Source organism: Carcharodon carcharias, chromosome 23 (assembly GCF_017639515.1).
Source record: "Carcharodon carcharias isolate sCarCar2 chromosome 23, sCarCar2.pri, whole genome shotgun sequence".
Classification (NCBI taxonomy): domain Eukaryota; kingdom Metazoa; phylum Chordata; class Chondrichthyes; order Lamniformes; family Lamnidae; genus Carcharodon; species Carcharodon carcharias.
Window position 1 is genome coordinate 2,717,082 of NC_054489.1, and position 15,550 is coordinate 2,732,631.

At 49.7% G+C, this 15,550-nt stretch overlaps 1 protein-coding gene across 5 annotated transcripts; it reads right to left on the reverse strand.

The window, feature by feature from the left end:
* Positions 1–1,176: 1,176 nt before the first annotated feature.
* LOC121269094 (post-GPI attachment to proteins factor 3-like) lies at positions 1,177–15,535 on the reverse strand. Of its 5 annotated transcripts, XM_041173551.1 has the most exons (8): positions 15,278–15,535; positions 8,180–8,277; positions 7,692–7,844; positions 6,192–6,254; positions 6,026–6,087; positions 4,286–4,422; positions 2,567–2,771; positions 1,177–1,561 (listed from the first exon to the last, which is right to left on the reverse strand). In XM_041173551.1, the coding sequence occupies exons 1-8, from the start codon at positions 15,465–15,467 to the stop codon at positions 1,513–1,515; spliced, it is 957 nt and encodes a 318-aa protein (XP_041029485.1). In that variant the 5' UTR covers positions 15,468–15,535; the 3' UTR covers positions 1,177–1,512. The 5 variants fall into 5 exon arrangements, with proteins under 5 accessions (XP_041029485.1, XP_041029486.1, XP_041029488.1 ...); XM_041173552.1 differs by lacking the exon at positions 2,567–2,771; XM_041173554.1 differs by lacking the exons at positions 2,567–2,771; positions 4,286–4,422.
* Between the last annotated feature and the right edge of the window lie 15 nt (positions 15,536–15,550).

A 15,550-nucleotide genomic window follows, 5' to 3' on the forward strand; every position in this document is an offset into this window, starting at 1 on the left:
ACAAGTGAATATGAGAATAAAAGCAAAAGGCAGCAGCTCCAGGTGCTTTGTGCCACCTGGTGGCAGCATTGGGAAGTGAAGCAAACTCAGGGTGGTCAGGATCCCAATGTCTCCAAACAAAATCCTCTGGGGGAAAAGCAGATAATCAATGTTTCTGATTGACAACAGGTATGGGGTGGGGCAAGGACAGGTGAGGGTCTGGGATCAGGAGTCAGCATCACCTAGAATCATAAAACACTTACAGTACAGAAGGAAGCCATTTAGCTCATCATGTCTGTATCGGCTCCCTACATTCCTCAGGGTAGTGTCCTAGGCCTAACCATTTTCAGCTATTTCATCAATGAGCCTCCCTCCATCATAAGGTTCGATGTGGATGTTAAATGTTGGAAGTGGGGATGTTTGCTGATGATTGCATAATGTTCAGCACCATTCATGGCTCCTCAGATACTGAAGGAGTCCTAGTCCAAATGCAGCAAGACCTGGACAATATCCAGACTTGGGCTGACAAGTGGCAAGTAACATTGGTGCCAGACAATGACCATTTCCAACAAGAGAGGATCCAACTTATCTCCCCATTACTTCCAATGGCATTACCATCACTGAATCCCCCACTATCAAAATCTTGGGGGGTTACCATTGAGCAGAAACTGAACTGGACTCGCCATATAAATACTGTGGCTACAAGAGCAGGTCAGAGGCTGAGAATAATGTGATGAGTAACCCACCCCCTAACTCTGCAAAGTCCGTCCACCATCTACAAGGCACAAGTCAGGAGTGTGATGGAATACTCCCCACTTGCCTGGATGAGTGCAGCTCCAACAACACTCAAGAAGCTGGACACCATCCAGGACAAAGCAGCCCGCTTGATTGGCATCCCATCCACAAACATTCACTCCCTCCACCACCAACGCACAGTAGCAGCAGTGTGTACCATCTACAAGATGCACTGCAGGAACTCAGCAAGCCTCCTTAGACAGCACCTTCCAAAAGCACGACTGCTACTGTCTAGAAGGACAAGGGCAGCAGATAGATGGGAACACCACCACCTGGAATTCCCCCTCCAAGCCACCCACCATCCTGACTTGGAAATCCTGGAACTCCCTCCCTAACAGCACTGTGGGTGTACCTACAACAAATGGACCACAGCGGTTCAAGAAGGCAGCTCACCACCACCTTCTCAAGGGGAATTAGAGATGGGCAATAAATGCTGGCCCAGCCAGCGACACCTACATCCCATGGAAGAATTAAAAAAAACTGCAACTCACCTAGTCCCACTCACCCGCTTTTTCCCCACAAATTTTTACTCCTCATGAGTTCTGACCCTGGATTAAATCCCAGTGCCATGTATTAACCAGCTGGCTCTTTGTGTCAGTGTGGAACACATGTGGAATGAATTTATGATGTTAGAAGTGCCGAGTACATGTGGGTAAGTGTTGAGATGATCAGCCACCATGTCAGCATCGCATACATTCACATTGCAGTCACTGGATGCGGCAACTCACTGGCACCTAGTTATTCTGTTTTCACATTGAGAAGATGCAGGCTGTCATCAATGAGAAAGCTGGGGGGATGGGGAGAGGGAGAGAGAGAGAGAGAGAAAGAGCAAGTTAGTGTAAGCTCACACTGTCCCACTATGCCTCACTGAAAAAGTATTTTCATCAGATTAAAACGTAAAGTTTCCATAACAAGCAGCTTGGACCTCTCTCCCCACAACCTGCCCACTGCGCACTCCCCACTCCAGACTGTCAGTCTGCATGAGAAACAGAAAACTAGTCACTCAGAATTAACCACAAGTAATGCAGGGGCACAAAAGTGATCACGTACAGAGTGCTGGCCTCTAATTCAGCATGAAACCAAAGCCCACAGAGACTGAGAGGGGCTGGGGTCCAACCTTAGTAAGGTTCCTCCCATTATCTCCTCACCACCCCCCAGGTAGAGCCTGGGATGTGGAAGTTGCAGTCTCTACTGGCGAGGGTTGAGCATTTGATTTCTTGGGCCCCCAGGGTTGAGTAACTTGCCCTGTTTTAAGGAGCCTCTAAACACAGGACTCGGGCAGGTCCTGTTCAAAATTTCTCTTTTCTTTTCGAGCACTAACTTGCCTTTGTATTTGATCGCAACCAGGGAAGAATGACTTCAGTTAATGTGGAGAGACTGGAGAAGCTGGGATTTTTCTGCTTGTAGCAGAGAAGGTTAAGGGGATATTTAATGGAGGTGTTTAAAAATATGAAAGGTTTTGACAAAGTAAATAAGGAGAAACTGTTTCTAGGCAGGAGGGTCAGTAACCAGAAGGACACAGAGTTAAGATGAGCCAAAGGCATAAAGGACCAAAGGGGAAGATGAGGGAACATTTTTTTTTACTTTCGAAAAGGAATTGAATAGATATTTGAAAATGAGATTTTGCAGGGCCAGGGGAAAAAGAGCAGGAGAAGTGGGACTAACTGAATAATTCTATCAAGGAGCCAGTAAAGTACAATGGACTGAATGGTCTCCTCTTATGCTGCATAATTTAATAATTGTAGACCGAGAGAGCCTAAAGAGTAGATGGTAAATCCCGTTGATCACTGACCTGTAAAAGAGGAATGGCACAGGGATGGTGCTGAAATGCCAGACAGCGTGAGCATCAAATACCCACAGCAACGGAGGGAAGTCCAGGAGTTCAAGTAAAGCCAGTCCATGCAGCATTACCACAACAATCATACACTTCCACACATAGGGGCAGTGAGCTCGGTTCCACAGGCACCAGCTGAGCCACCACAGTAGGTTAATCAACCCTGGAACCACAGAGTGAGAAGCAGGCATACCATCAGAACAATATGAGAAATAGGAACAGCAGTAAGACATATGACCCCTCAAGCCTGCTTCGCTATTCAGTAAGATCTCGGCTGGACTTCTATCCCAACTCTACTTTCCCACCCAATTCCCACACTACTTGATTCCCTTACAGTCCAAATAACTATTGATCTCAGTCTTGAACATACCCAAAGATTGAGCATCCACAACTCTCTGGAGTAAAGAATTCCAAAGATTCACAAACCTGAGTAAAGAAATTTTACCTCATCTCAGTACAAAATGCATCTTCACTCACACACACACACTCATTCTGCAAACTTCTCACTTACATGATGGGTCAGTGTTAGGAATCAAACACAGAGTAAAGCTCACTCTACTTCCCCCATCAACCACTCCCAGGACGGGTACAGCACGGGGTTAGATACAGAATAAAGCTCCCTTTACACTGTCCCCATCAAACACTCCCAGGGCAGGTACAGCACGGGGTTAGATACAGAGTAAAGATCCCTCTACACCGTCCCCATCAAACACTCCCAGGGCAGGTACAGCACAGGGTTAGATACAAAATAAAGTTCCCTCTACTGTCCCCATCAAACACTCCCTGGACAGGGTTAGATCCAGAGTAAAGCTCCCTCTACACTCATTCCCAAGATGGGTACAGCATGGGGTAAGATACAGAGTAAAGCTCCCTCTACACGGTCCCCATCAAACACCTCCCAGGACAGGTACAGCACTGGGTTAGATACAGAGTAAAGCTCCCTCTGCACTGTCCCCATCAAACTCTCCCAGGACAGGTACAGCACGGGGTTAGATACAGAGTAAAGATCCCTCTACAGTCCCCATCAAACACTCCCAGGGCAGGTCCAGCACGGGGTTAGATACAGAGTAAAACTCCTTCTACACCATCCGCATTAAACACTCCCAGGACAGGTACAGCACGGGGTTAGATACAGAATAAAACTCCCTCTACACTGTCCCCATCAAACACTCCCAGGACAGGTACAGCACGGGGTTAGATACAGAGTAAAGTTCCCTCTACACTGTCCCCATCAAACACTCCCAGGACAGGTACAGCACGGGGTTAGATACAGAGTAAAGCTCCCTCTACACTGTCCCCATCAAACACTCCCAGGACAGGTACAGCACGGGGTTAGATACAGAGTAAAGCTCCCTCTACACTGTCCCCATCAAACACTCCCAGGACAGGTACAGCACGGGGTTAGATACAGAGTAAAACTCCTTCTACACCATCCCCATTAAACACTCCCAGGAGAGGTACAGCACGGGGTTAGATACAGAGTAAATCTCCCTCTACACTGTCCCCATCAAACACTTCCAGGACAGGTACAGCATGGGGTTAGGTGCAGAGTAAAGCTCCCTGTACGCAAGACAGTCTTAGCTGGATTTAAACCCAGAGATACAGAGGCACTCCTACCTTAAATACATTCTTACTAAAATAAGGAACAAGTTGGACTCCAGTCAGAGCCTCTCTCACCTATCAAAACGTTGGCAGCCATGTTGTACCCATAGTCAAAATGCACATAGGTGAGGTACCAGATGTGACAGGCGAACAATATGATGAGTAGGGCCCCAAAAAGACTGGATGTCCAGGGGTGAGTCAAACCCAGGGTCCTAGAGAACGAACAGTGCCAGAGGTGGTGAGGCAGCATTCAGCAGATACTGTGTGCCAGGCACATCCTAAAGAGAGATCCAAATAGCGTTGGGCTTCTGCTGCTGCACTGTCATTAATTACAAAATTAATATAAAATGCTTCTAAACATTTAAAGACTTGATGTAGAGGGAGTTGGATCAGGCACTGAAACCCATGAAGGACACCCCATCTCTTGGGAATTACCAACAGCACAAAGCACATAACTTCTCAAGTCTACACCTTGGTCATCTTCGCACACATTCCAAACCCATTCTTTCAAATTGTCTTACAATTTCCCTAACTCCACCCACCCACTATCTATTCCCCCCTCCCCCCCTGCCATTCCACTTGCTGATCATTGTCCCTACTGCTCAGGATCAGATTGGGAGCAGGGAACAAACAGAGACCCAGATTTCTGGCCTTCAGGTATTTTATCCCAGGCCACTTAACAGTTGCTTACCCAGAAAGGACGAGGGAGGTTTGGGCGGCACAGAGGCAGTGGTTGTGGGGATGGTGGGGGTTGCTGAATGGAAGGGGTTGGGGTGCTGGGCTGCCCATGGTTTTCCTTGGGAAGGCTTCTAAAGAGGGGCACTAACCATGGAGAGGCCCCTTGTCATGTGATGGCTGTGCCCAAGCTAATTGGGGCTCGCACAGTCTATGGGATCATAATTTGAACCAATCATATGGTTCTCGCTTCCTGCTGGTCAGAACCTCAGCTCCTGCACTGCAGTGAGGCAGCGGAAAAGGAACAGGACAGCTAATCTCAATGTTCCATTATAAACAACCCTACTCTCCCTTGGACATCCTGCTCCCACCGGGGCGGGGGTGGCCTAACATCCCTCACCACTTGACAACATTATAAAGAGGGCCTTGCATTTCTATAGTGCCTTTCACAAACACTCAACTTCCCAAAGCGCTTTACAGCTAATGAAGTACTTCTGAAGAATAATCACTGTTGCAATGTCGGAAACACAGCAGCCAATTTGCACACAACAACCTCCCATAAACAGCAAAGTAATAATGGCCAGAAAATCTATTTAAATAATGTTGATTGAGGGATAAATATTGACCAGGGAGAACTCTTCTGCTCGTCTTCAAAATAGTGCCATGGGATCTTTTCTGTCCATGTGAAGGGGCTGATGGGACCCTTGGTTTATCATCTCAGCTGAACAAATGGCACATCTTACAGTGCAGCACTCCCTCTGTATTGCAATGAGGGTGTCAGCTTGGATTTTTTTGCTTACGTGCTGGAGTGGGTCTTGGACCATAAGCTTCCATTTCAGAGGCAAGAGTGCTACCCACAGAGACACAGCTGACACTATCAAAGGCTGGGTAGGGCCTGAGGCTCGGGGTGGGGGTGGTGGTGGTGGTGGTGGTTCATAGACACCAAGTCTCTCAGTAAAAGTCCAGGACACTGCTGTCGTTTAATGATGTGTGGAATCTATAGGTTCAATTTCACAACCTTGTCAGAAGATTCATCCTATCAGACTGAAATCAGCTGCGAGTGAAGGTGATGCTGACGGTAACAGGGTGAAGCAATCTGTCACTGCTGCAATGCAGGGAATTCCAACAGGAAAGACTCACCGGACACAGCACAGGTAGATGGAGTACAGCACCACTGATGAAGCACAGAAGTAATCCATTTTCTGCAAAATTAAGATTACAATAAAACCAATACTGCTGGTTATGTCTAAAACCATGACTATTCTGTTATGACTGAAGTTCTGGCCCCTGAAATATGGTTACTTACCTCAGTTAGCAGGGTGTCACGCGTGTGGAAGACTGTGGACCAAACCCAGGCATTAAGGGTGACCTACCGAAGAGAAATGATGGCAATCATTTTAATTATCAGTCACAAAGACCCTAGCTTTTACTCCTTGGTGCTGTCAGTGAAGAGGTCAGTTGAGGGACTTTTAACACTGCACAAGCTAAACATGGGACTGTGTGTCCAATTCAAATTAACACCACAATGATGAGAACACAGGGCAGAGGTAACCAGAACATAGCACACAGTCACAATCATTCAGCTCTGCCTCAACAGATGTTAACCCCATTACGGGAGAAGGGCATTAACACTCCAATTCTCAGTGGGTAGGGGAGGGGTCAGCACAAACCTCTTCTTGGATCTTACAGCATGGGAGGCCATTCGACCAATCATGTCTGTTCAAGAACTTTGAAAGAGCTTTCCAATTAAGTGCTCTTTCTCCGCAGCACTGACACTTTCCACTTCAAATCTAGTTCCCTTTTGAAAGTTACTATTGAATCTGCTTCCACCAACCTTTCAGAGAGCACATTCCAGATCATAACAGCTTGCTGCAGAAAATAAATTCTCACTTCTCATCTGGTTCTTTTGGCAATCTCTTTAAATCTGTGTCCCTCTGGTTACTGACCCTCCTGCCACTGGAAACAGTTTCTCCTTAATTACTCTAGCAAAACCCTTCTGATTTTGAACACCTCTATTAAATCTCCTCTCTGAACCTTAGCAGCTCTAAGGAGAACAATCCCACCTTCTCCAGTCTGTCCCACACAACTGAAGCCTCTGATACCAGGTACCACTGTAGCAAATCTTCTCCACATCCTCTCTAAGACCTTGATATCCTTCCTTAAAATGTAGTGCCCAGAACTGGATACAATATTCCAGCTGGGGCCAAACCCAATGATTTTTAAAGATTTAGTATAATATCCTTACTTTTCATCAAAAGACTCTCACTGACAGGAGCCAATATCAAGCTAATTGTCTCCTTCATGAAGTCACTCAATTAATGAAGCCCTGCACAGGCAGGGTAGTGATTGAAGGGTTGTCTCAGCACCCAGCTCCCACCGTACACACCCTCAGACAGGGACAGCAATTTAGCCAAGGCCCAGGGATGCGATAAACCAGCTCAGGTTCCAGCTCCAGATTCATCTGGTGACAAAGGGTGAGACTAGGATCAGACTCGAGGTGATTTCCCCTCCACATATCCGCAGCAGTCTGTGTGAAGAGCCTGATAACACTTGGACGGAGCAGGGGGGAGCATCATTATTTTCAGGGATCCACCATATAGGCAAGTTTGAATCACAATGCAGAAAGGTGCAGAACAGGGGACCTGGGCCTCACAACGGCACCAGAGGTTCTGTACAGAGGGTCAAAGGGATGAACATTTTGGGGTGTCAGTCTGTGTTTACACTTCTACAGCATCTCTCTACTAAACATGCCTAAAGATGCACAGTTTTACAGTGTCGGTATAGAAGAGATAAGTATTGCTGTTACCATGGCGAAGGAGATGCATGTACGGTACATAGGAGACTCGAAAGGCACAGCTGCCCGGTACCTGCCCAACATGACATAGTTGGCCAATCCATTCAGCATGGAGGCAACAGCTGAGGCAGGCTCCTGGAAAAAGAGGAATCGGTAGAAGGGCCACTGGAAAAAAGAAACAAAGAGACACTGGTGAAAGTAGAGAAACAGCCTGTCTGGCATCCCAACCATTCCACTTCCACACCTAATGGTCATGATGAGGATCAAGATTATTCGCAATGTCGCAGCAAGGGGGCAGAGGCCCTGTGGTGAGGGGGCTTGGGCTGGCAGGTGAGGGTGGTTGCGGTCCGGAGGTCCAGGCCAAGGGCTGGAGGCCAAGGGGGCCAGGATGTTGAGGCAAGGGGTGCCAGTCGTCCACAGGAAGCTGACTGCAAACGTTCCAGTCGCCAAACCCGGTATCAATCTGAGTGTCACAGCATTGCAGCTGCGATCACAATTACCTTGCCGTGAAACTGAGGCACGTTGTGTCCTTCTTTAATGTACAGTCCCACTGTTGCCCACATACAGTTGTACTTACAGTCGTCAGCACAGGTCCAGCCTGCCAATGGAAACAAAAATGGTCATAAGCAGCAACTCAGCACAAACTAACTCATCTCTCAGAGGCAACACAGCATTAATGTGATCCATATTAATGCCATTTATAAAAGGGTTAAAGCCTGAGATTGAGGCACAAAAATCAGGCAGGGAACAGGCTCGATCCCCAGCCTAATCCCTACCGGTGTCCACACACACCTGCCAGATTGTCATCTGGAGGCAGATATTAGGTACAAATGGAACTGTGCCCCCCAAATGTCAGTGTGTGTGGAACCGTACCCAGTGAGAGTCGGTGCGTGTGGGGCTGTAAACCAGTGAGAGTCAGTGTGTGTGGAACTGTACCCCAGTGAGAGTCAGTGTGCGGAACTGTACCCCAGTGAGAGTCAGTGTGTGTGGAACTGTACCCCAGTGAGAGTCAGTGTGCGGAACTGTACCCCAGTGAGAGTCAGTGTGTGTGGAACTGTATCCCAGTGAGAGTCAGTGTGTGTGGAACTGTACCCCAGTGAGTCAGTGTGTGTGGAACTGTACCCCAGTGAGAGTTAGTGTGCGGAACTGTACCCCAGTGAGAGTCAGTGTGTGTGGAACTGTACCCCAGTGAGAGTCAGTGTGTGTGGAACTGTACCCCAGTGAGAGTCAGTGTGTGCGGAACTGTACCCCAGTGAGAGTCAGTGTGTGTGGAACTGTACCCCAGTGAGAGTCAGTGTGTGCGGAACTGTACCCCAATGAGAGTCAGTGTGCGTGGAACTGCACCCCAGTGAGAGTCGGTGTGTGTGGAACTGTACCCCAGCCAGTCAGTGTGCGTGGAACTGTACCCCAGTGAGAGTCGGTGTGTGTGGAACTGTACCCCAGCCAGTCAGTGTGCGTGGAACTGTACCCCAGCCAGTCAGTGTGCGTGGAACTGTACCCCAGCCAGTGTGCGTGCAACTGTACCCCAGTCAGTCGGTGTGCGTGCAACTGTACCCCAGTCAGTCAGAGTGTGTGCATCTGTACCCCAGTCAGTCAGTGTGTGTGCAACTGTACCCCAGTCAGAGTCAGTGTGTGTGCAACCGTACCCCAGTCAGTCAGTGTGTGTGCAACTGTACCCCAGTCAGTCAGTGTGCGTGCAACTGTACCCCAGTCAGTGTGTATGCAAATGTACCCCAGTCAGTCAATGTGTGTACATCTGTACCCATCAGTCAGTGTGTGTGCAACTGTACCCCAGTCAGTCAGTGTGTGTGCAACTGTACCCCAGTCAGTCAATGTGGGTGCAACTGTACCCCAGTCAGTCAATGTGTGTGGAACTATAAACAAAAACAGAATTACCTGGAAATACTCAGCAGGTCTGGCAGCATCGGCGGAGAAGAAAAGAGTTGACCTTTCGAATCCTCATGACCCTTCAGCAGAACTGGGTGAATCCAAGGAGAGGGGTGAAATATAAGCTGGTTTAAGGTGGGCAGGGGTGGGGTGGGGGGAGAGAAGTGGAGGGGGGTGGTGTGGTTGTAGGGACAAGCAAGCAGTGATTGGAGCAGATAATCAAAAGATGTCACAGACAAAAGAACACAGAGGTGTTGAAGTTGGTGATATTATCTAAACGAATGTGCTAATTAAGAATGGATGGTAGGGCACTCAAGGTATAGCTCTAGTGGGGGTGGGGGGAGCATAAAAGATTTAAAAATAATGGAAATAGGTGGGAAAAGAAAAATCTATATAAATTATTGGAAAAAACAAAAGGAAGGGGGAAGAAACAGAAAGGGGTGAGGATGGAGGAGGAAGTTCAAGATCTAAAGTTGTTGAATTCAATATTCAGTCCGGAAGGCTGTAAAGTACCTAGTCGGAAGATGAGGTGTTGTTCCTCCAGTTTGCGTTGGGCTTCACTGGAACAATGCAGCAAGCCAAGGACAGACATGTGGGCAAGAGAGCAGGGTGGAGTGTTAAAATGGCAAGCAACTAGGAGGTTTGGGTCATTCTTGTGGACAGACCGCAGGTGTTCTGCAAAGCGGTCGCCCAGTTTACGTTTGGTTTCTCCAACGTAGAGGAGACAGCATTGGGAGCAACGAATGCAGTAGACTAAGTTGGGGGAAATGCAGCTTCACTTGAAAGGAGTGTTTGGGCCCTTGGACGGTGAGGAGAGAGGAAGTGAAGGGGCAGCTGTTGCATCTTTTGCATGGGCATGGGAAGGTGCCATAGGTGGGGGTTGAGGAGTAGGGGGTGATGGAGGAGTAGACCAGGGTGTCCTGGAGGGAACCATCCCTACGGAATGCCGCGGGGGTGGGGTGGGTGGGTGGTGAAGGGAAGATGTGTTTGGTGGTGGCATCATGCTGCAGTTGGCAGATATGGCAGAGGATGATCCTTTGAATGCGGAGGCTGGTGGGGTGATAAGTGAGGACAAAGGGGACTCTATCATGTCTCTGGGAGGGAGGAGAAGGCGTGAGGGTGGATGCGCGGGAGATGTGCCGGACACGGATGAGGGCTCTGTCAACGACCGTGGGTGGAAAACCTCGGTTAAGGAAGAAGGAGGACATGTCAGAGGAACTGTTTTGGAAGGTAGCATCATCAGAACAGATGCGACGCAGGCGAAGGAATTGAGAGAATGGGATGGAGTCCTTACAGGAAGCGGGATGTGAGGAGCTGTAGTCGAGGTAGCTGTGGGAGTCGGTAGGCTTGTAATGAATATTGATGGACAGTCTATCACCAGAAATTGAGACAGAGAGGTCAAGGAAGGAAAGGGAAGTGTCAGAGATGGACCATATGAAAATGATGGAGGGGTAGAGATTGGAAGCAAAATTGATAAATTTTTCCAAGTCCTGACAAGAGCATGAAGCAGCACTGAAATAATCTTCGATGTACCGGAGAAAGAGTTGTGGAAGGGGGCTGGAGTAGGACTGGAACAAGGAATGTTCCGCATACCCCATAAAGAGACAGGCATAGCTGGGGCCCATGCGGGTACCCATAGCCACACCTTTCATTTGGAGGAAGTGAGAGGAGTTGAAGGAGAAATTGTTCAGTGTGAGAACAAGTTCAGCCAGACGGAGGAGAGTAGTGATGGATGGGGATTGTTCGGGCCTCTGTTCGAGGAAGAAGCTAAGGGCCCTCAGACCATCCTGGTGGGGGATGGAGGTGTAGAGGGATTGGATGTCCATGGTGAAGAGGAAGCGGTTGGGGCCGGGGAACTGGAAATTGTTGATGTGACGTAAGGTGTCAGAGGAATCACGGATGTAGGTGGGAAGGGACTGGACAATGGGAGAGAGAAGGGAGTCAAGATAACGAGAAATGAGTTCCATGGGGCAGGAGCAAGCTGACACGATCGGTCTACCGGGACAGTTCTATTTGTGGATTTTGGGTAGGAAGTAGAAGCGGGCCGTCCGAGGTTGGGAGACTATCAGGTTGGAAGCTGTGGGAGGAAGATCTCCAGAGGAGATGAGGTCAGTGACAGTTCTGGAAACAATGGCTTGATGTTCAGTGGTGGGATCATGGTCCAGGGAGAGGAGGCTGAGCGTCAACTCGCAGACACTTTCTCCTACCTCTATCCATTCCTAATTAGCACATTTGTTTAGATTATATCACCAACTTCAACACCTGTGTTCTTTTGTCTGTGACATCTTTTGATTATCTGCTCCTATAACTGCTTGCTTGTCTCTACAACCACACCAACCCCCTCCACTTTTCTCCCCCCCACCCCCACCACCTTAAACCAGCTTATATTTCACCCCTCTCCTTGGATTCACCCAGTTCTGCTGAAGGCTCATGAGAATTCGAAACGTCAACTCTTTTCTTCTCCGCCGATGCTGCCAGACCTGCTAAGTTTTTTCAGGTAATTCTGTTTTTGTTTTGGATTTCCAGCATCCAGTTTTTTGTTTTTATATCTGTGAGGAACTGTACCCCAGTGAGAGTCAGTGTGTGTGGGACTGTACCCCAGTGAGAGTCAGTGTGTGTGGGACTGTACCCCAGTGAGAGTCAGTGTGTGTGGGACTTGTACCCCAGTGAGAGTCAGTGTGTGTGGGACTGTACCCCAGTGAGAGTCAGTGTGTGCGGAACTGTACCCCAGTGAGAGTCAGTGTGGTTGGGACTGTACCCCAGTGAGAGTCAGTGTGTGTGGGACTGTACCCCAGTGAGAGTCAGTGTGTGTGGGACTGTACCCCAGTGAGAGTCAGTGTGTGTGGAACTGTACCCCAGTGAGAGTCAGTGTGTGTGGGACTGTACCCCAGTGAGAGTCAGTGTGTGTGGAACTGTACCCCAGTGAGAGTCAGTGTGTGTAGGACTGTACCCCAGTGAGAGTCAGTGTGTGTAGGACTGTACCCCAGTGAGAGTCAGTGTGTGTGGGACTGTACCCCAGTGAGAGTCAGTGTGTGTGGGACTGTACCCCAGTGAGAGTCAGTGTGTGTGGAACTGTACCCCAGTGAGAGTCAGTGTGTGTGGGACTGTACCCCAGTGAGAGTCAGTGTGTGTGGAACTGTACCCCAGTGAGAGTCAGTGTGTGTGTGTGGGACTGTACCCCAGTGAGAGTCAGTGTGTGTGGGACTGTACCCCAGTGAGAGTCAGTGTGTGTGGAACTGTACCCCAGTGAGAGTCAGTGTGTGTGGGACTGTACCCCAGTGAGAGTCAGTGTGTATGTGTGGGACTGATCCCCAGTGAGAGTCAGTGCGTGTTGAACTGTACCCCAGTGAGAGTCAGTGTGTGTGGGACTGTACCCCAGTGAGAGTCAGTGTGTATGTGTGGGACTGATCCCCAGTGAGAGTCAGTGTGTGTGTGACTGTACCCCAGTGAGAGTCAGTGTGTGTGGAACTGTACCCCAGTGAGAGTCAGTGTGTGTGGGACTGTACCCCAGTGAGAGTCAGTGTGTATGTGTGGGACTGATCCCCAGTGAGAGTCAGTGTGTGTGTGACTGTACCCCAGTGAGAGTCAGTGTGTGTGGGACTGATCCCCAGTGAGAGTCAGTGTGTGTGGAACTGTACCCCAGTGAGAGTCAGTGTGTGTGGGACTGTACCCCAGTGAGAGTCAGTGTGTGTGGAACTGATCCCCAGTGAGAGTCAGTGTGTGTGGAACTGATCCCCAGTGAGAGTCAGTGTGTGTGGGACTGATCCCCAGTGAGAGTCAGTGTGTGTGGAACTGATCCCCAGTGAGAGTCAGTGTGTGTGGAACTGATCCCCAGTGAGAGTCAGTGTGTGTAGAACTGATCCCCAGTGAGAGTCAGTGTGTGTGGAACTGATCCCCAGTGAGAGTCAGTGTGTGTGGAACTGATCCCCAGTGAGAGTCAGTGTGTGTGGAACTGATCCCCAGTGAGAGTCAGTGTGTGTGGAACTGATCCCCAGTGAGAGTCAGTGTGTGTGGAACTGATCCCCAGTGAGAGTCAGTGTGTGTGGAACTGATCCCCAGTGAGAGTCAGTGTGTGTGGAACTGATCCCCAGTGAGAGTCAGTGTGTGTGGAACTGATCCCCAGTGAGAGTCAGTGCTTGTCGAACTGATCCCCAGTGAGAGTCAGTGCTTGTCGAACTGTACCTCAGTGAGAGTCAGTGCTTGTCGAACTGTACCTCAGTGAGAGTCAGTGTGTGTGGAACTGATCCCCAGTGAGAGTCAGTGTGTGTGGAACTGTACCCCAGTGAGTGTCTGTATATGTGGAACTGATCCCCAGTGAGAGTCAGTGTGTGTGGAACTGATCCCCAGTGAGAGTCAGTGCTTGTCGAACTGATCCCCAGTGAGAGTCAGTGCTTGTCGAACTGTACCTCAGTGAGAGTCAGTGCTTGTCGAACTGTACCTCAGTGAGAGTCAGTGTGTGTGGAACTGATCCCCAGTGAGAGTCAGTGTGTGTGGAACTGATCCCCAGTGAGAGTCAGTGTGTGTGGAACTGTACCCCAGTGAGAGTCAGTGTGTGTGGAACTGTACCCCAGTGAGAGTCAGTGTGTGTGGAACTGTACCCCAGTGAGAGTCAGTGTGTGTGGAACTGTACCCCAGTGAGAGTCAGTGTGTGTGGAACTGTACCCCAGTGAGAGTCAGTGTGTGTGGAACTGATCCCCAGTGAGAGTCAGTGTGTGTGGGACTGATCCCCAGTGAGAGTCAGTGTGTGTGGAACTGTACCCCAGTGAGAGTCAGTGTGTGTGGAACTGTACCCCAGTGAGAGTCAGTGTGTGTGGAACTGTACCCCAGTGAGAGTCAGTGTGTGTGGAACTGTACCCCAGTGAGAGTCAGTGTGTGTGGAACTGTACCCCAGTGAGAGTCAGTGTGTGTGGAACTGTACCCCAGTGAGAGTCAGTGTGTGTGGAACTGATCCCCAGTGAGAGTCAGTGTGTGTGGGACTGATCCCCAGTGAGAGTCAGTGAGTGTGGAACTGTACCCCAGTGAGAGTCAGTGTGTATGTGTGGGACTGATCCCCAGTGAGTGTCAGTGTGTGTGGGACTGTATCCCAGTGAGAGTCAGTGTGTGTGGAACTGTACTCCAGTGAGAGTCAGTGTGTGTGGAACTGTACTCCAGTGAGAGTCAGTGTGTGTGGGACTGTATCCCAGTGAGAGTCAGTGTGTGTGGAACTGTACTCCAGTGAGAGTCAGTGTGTGTGGAACTGATCCCCAGTGAGAGTCAGTGTGTGTGGAACTGATCCCCAGTGAGAGTCAGTGTGTGTGGAACTGTACCCCAGTGAGAGTCAGTGTGTATGTGTGGGACTGATCCCCAGTGAGAGTCAGTGTGTATGTGTGGGACTGATCCCCAGTGAGAGTCAGTGTGTATGTGTGGGACTGATCCCCAGTGAGAGTCAGTGTGTGTGGAACTGATCCCAGTGAGAGTCAGTGTGTATGTGTGGGACTGATCCCCAGTGAGAGTCAGTGTGTATGTGTGGGACTGATCCCCAGTGAGAGTCAGTGTGTGTGGAACTGATCCCAGTGAGAGTCAGTGTGTGTGGAACTGTACCCCAGTGAGAGTCAGTGTGTGTGGAACTGATCCCCAGTGAGAGTCAGTGTGTGTGGAACTGTACTCCAGTGAGAGTCAGTGTGTGTGCCCCAGGAGGACGGTGATTGGTGGGGAGGATGTGGCCCCCTCACCTGTCGCGCTCATGTGGAAAGGCTGTAGTTTGCTGAAGGCCCGGAGCCCGGCGCCGGTACAGTTTTGCCGCTCGCACAGCCACACACAGTTGCGGTAATAGGGCTCCCGGTCCCCCTGGGAGCAGCAGACAGCGGGCAATCCGCAGACAACGAACAACAGGCAGCAAACGGTCAGTGCTCCGATCAGCATCCTCCAGCCCGGCTTCCGAGCCGGCGGGAATTCCCGGCACTTCAACTTCCGGGGTTTCACATTGAGCATTCCCCCAGCCCCAC

What these genes read in the sequence shown, in the direction of transcription:
- LOC121269094 (XM_041173551.1), bottom strand. Translation starts at nt 15,467, where the DNA reads ATGCTGATCGGAGCACTGACCGTTTGCTGCCTGTTGTTCGTTGTCTGC. An exon ending in TTTCCACATGAGCGCGACAG is followed by an intron (nt 8,278 to 15,277) that starts GTGAGGGGGCCA and finishes TTCCATTGGCAG; the next exon opens with GCTGGACCTGTGCTGACGAC. An exon ending in CATGCATCTCCTTCGCCATG is followed by an intron (nt 6,255 to 7,691) that starts GTAACAGCAATA and finishes TCTCTTCGGTAG; the next exon opens with GTCACCCTTAATGCCTGGGT.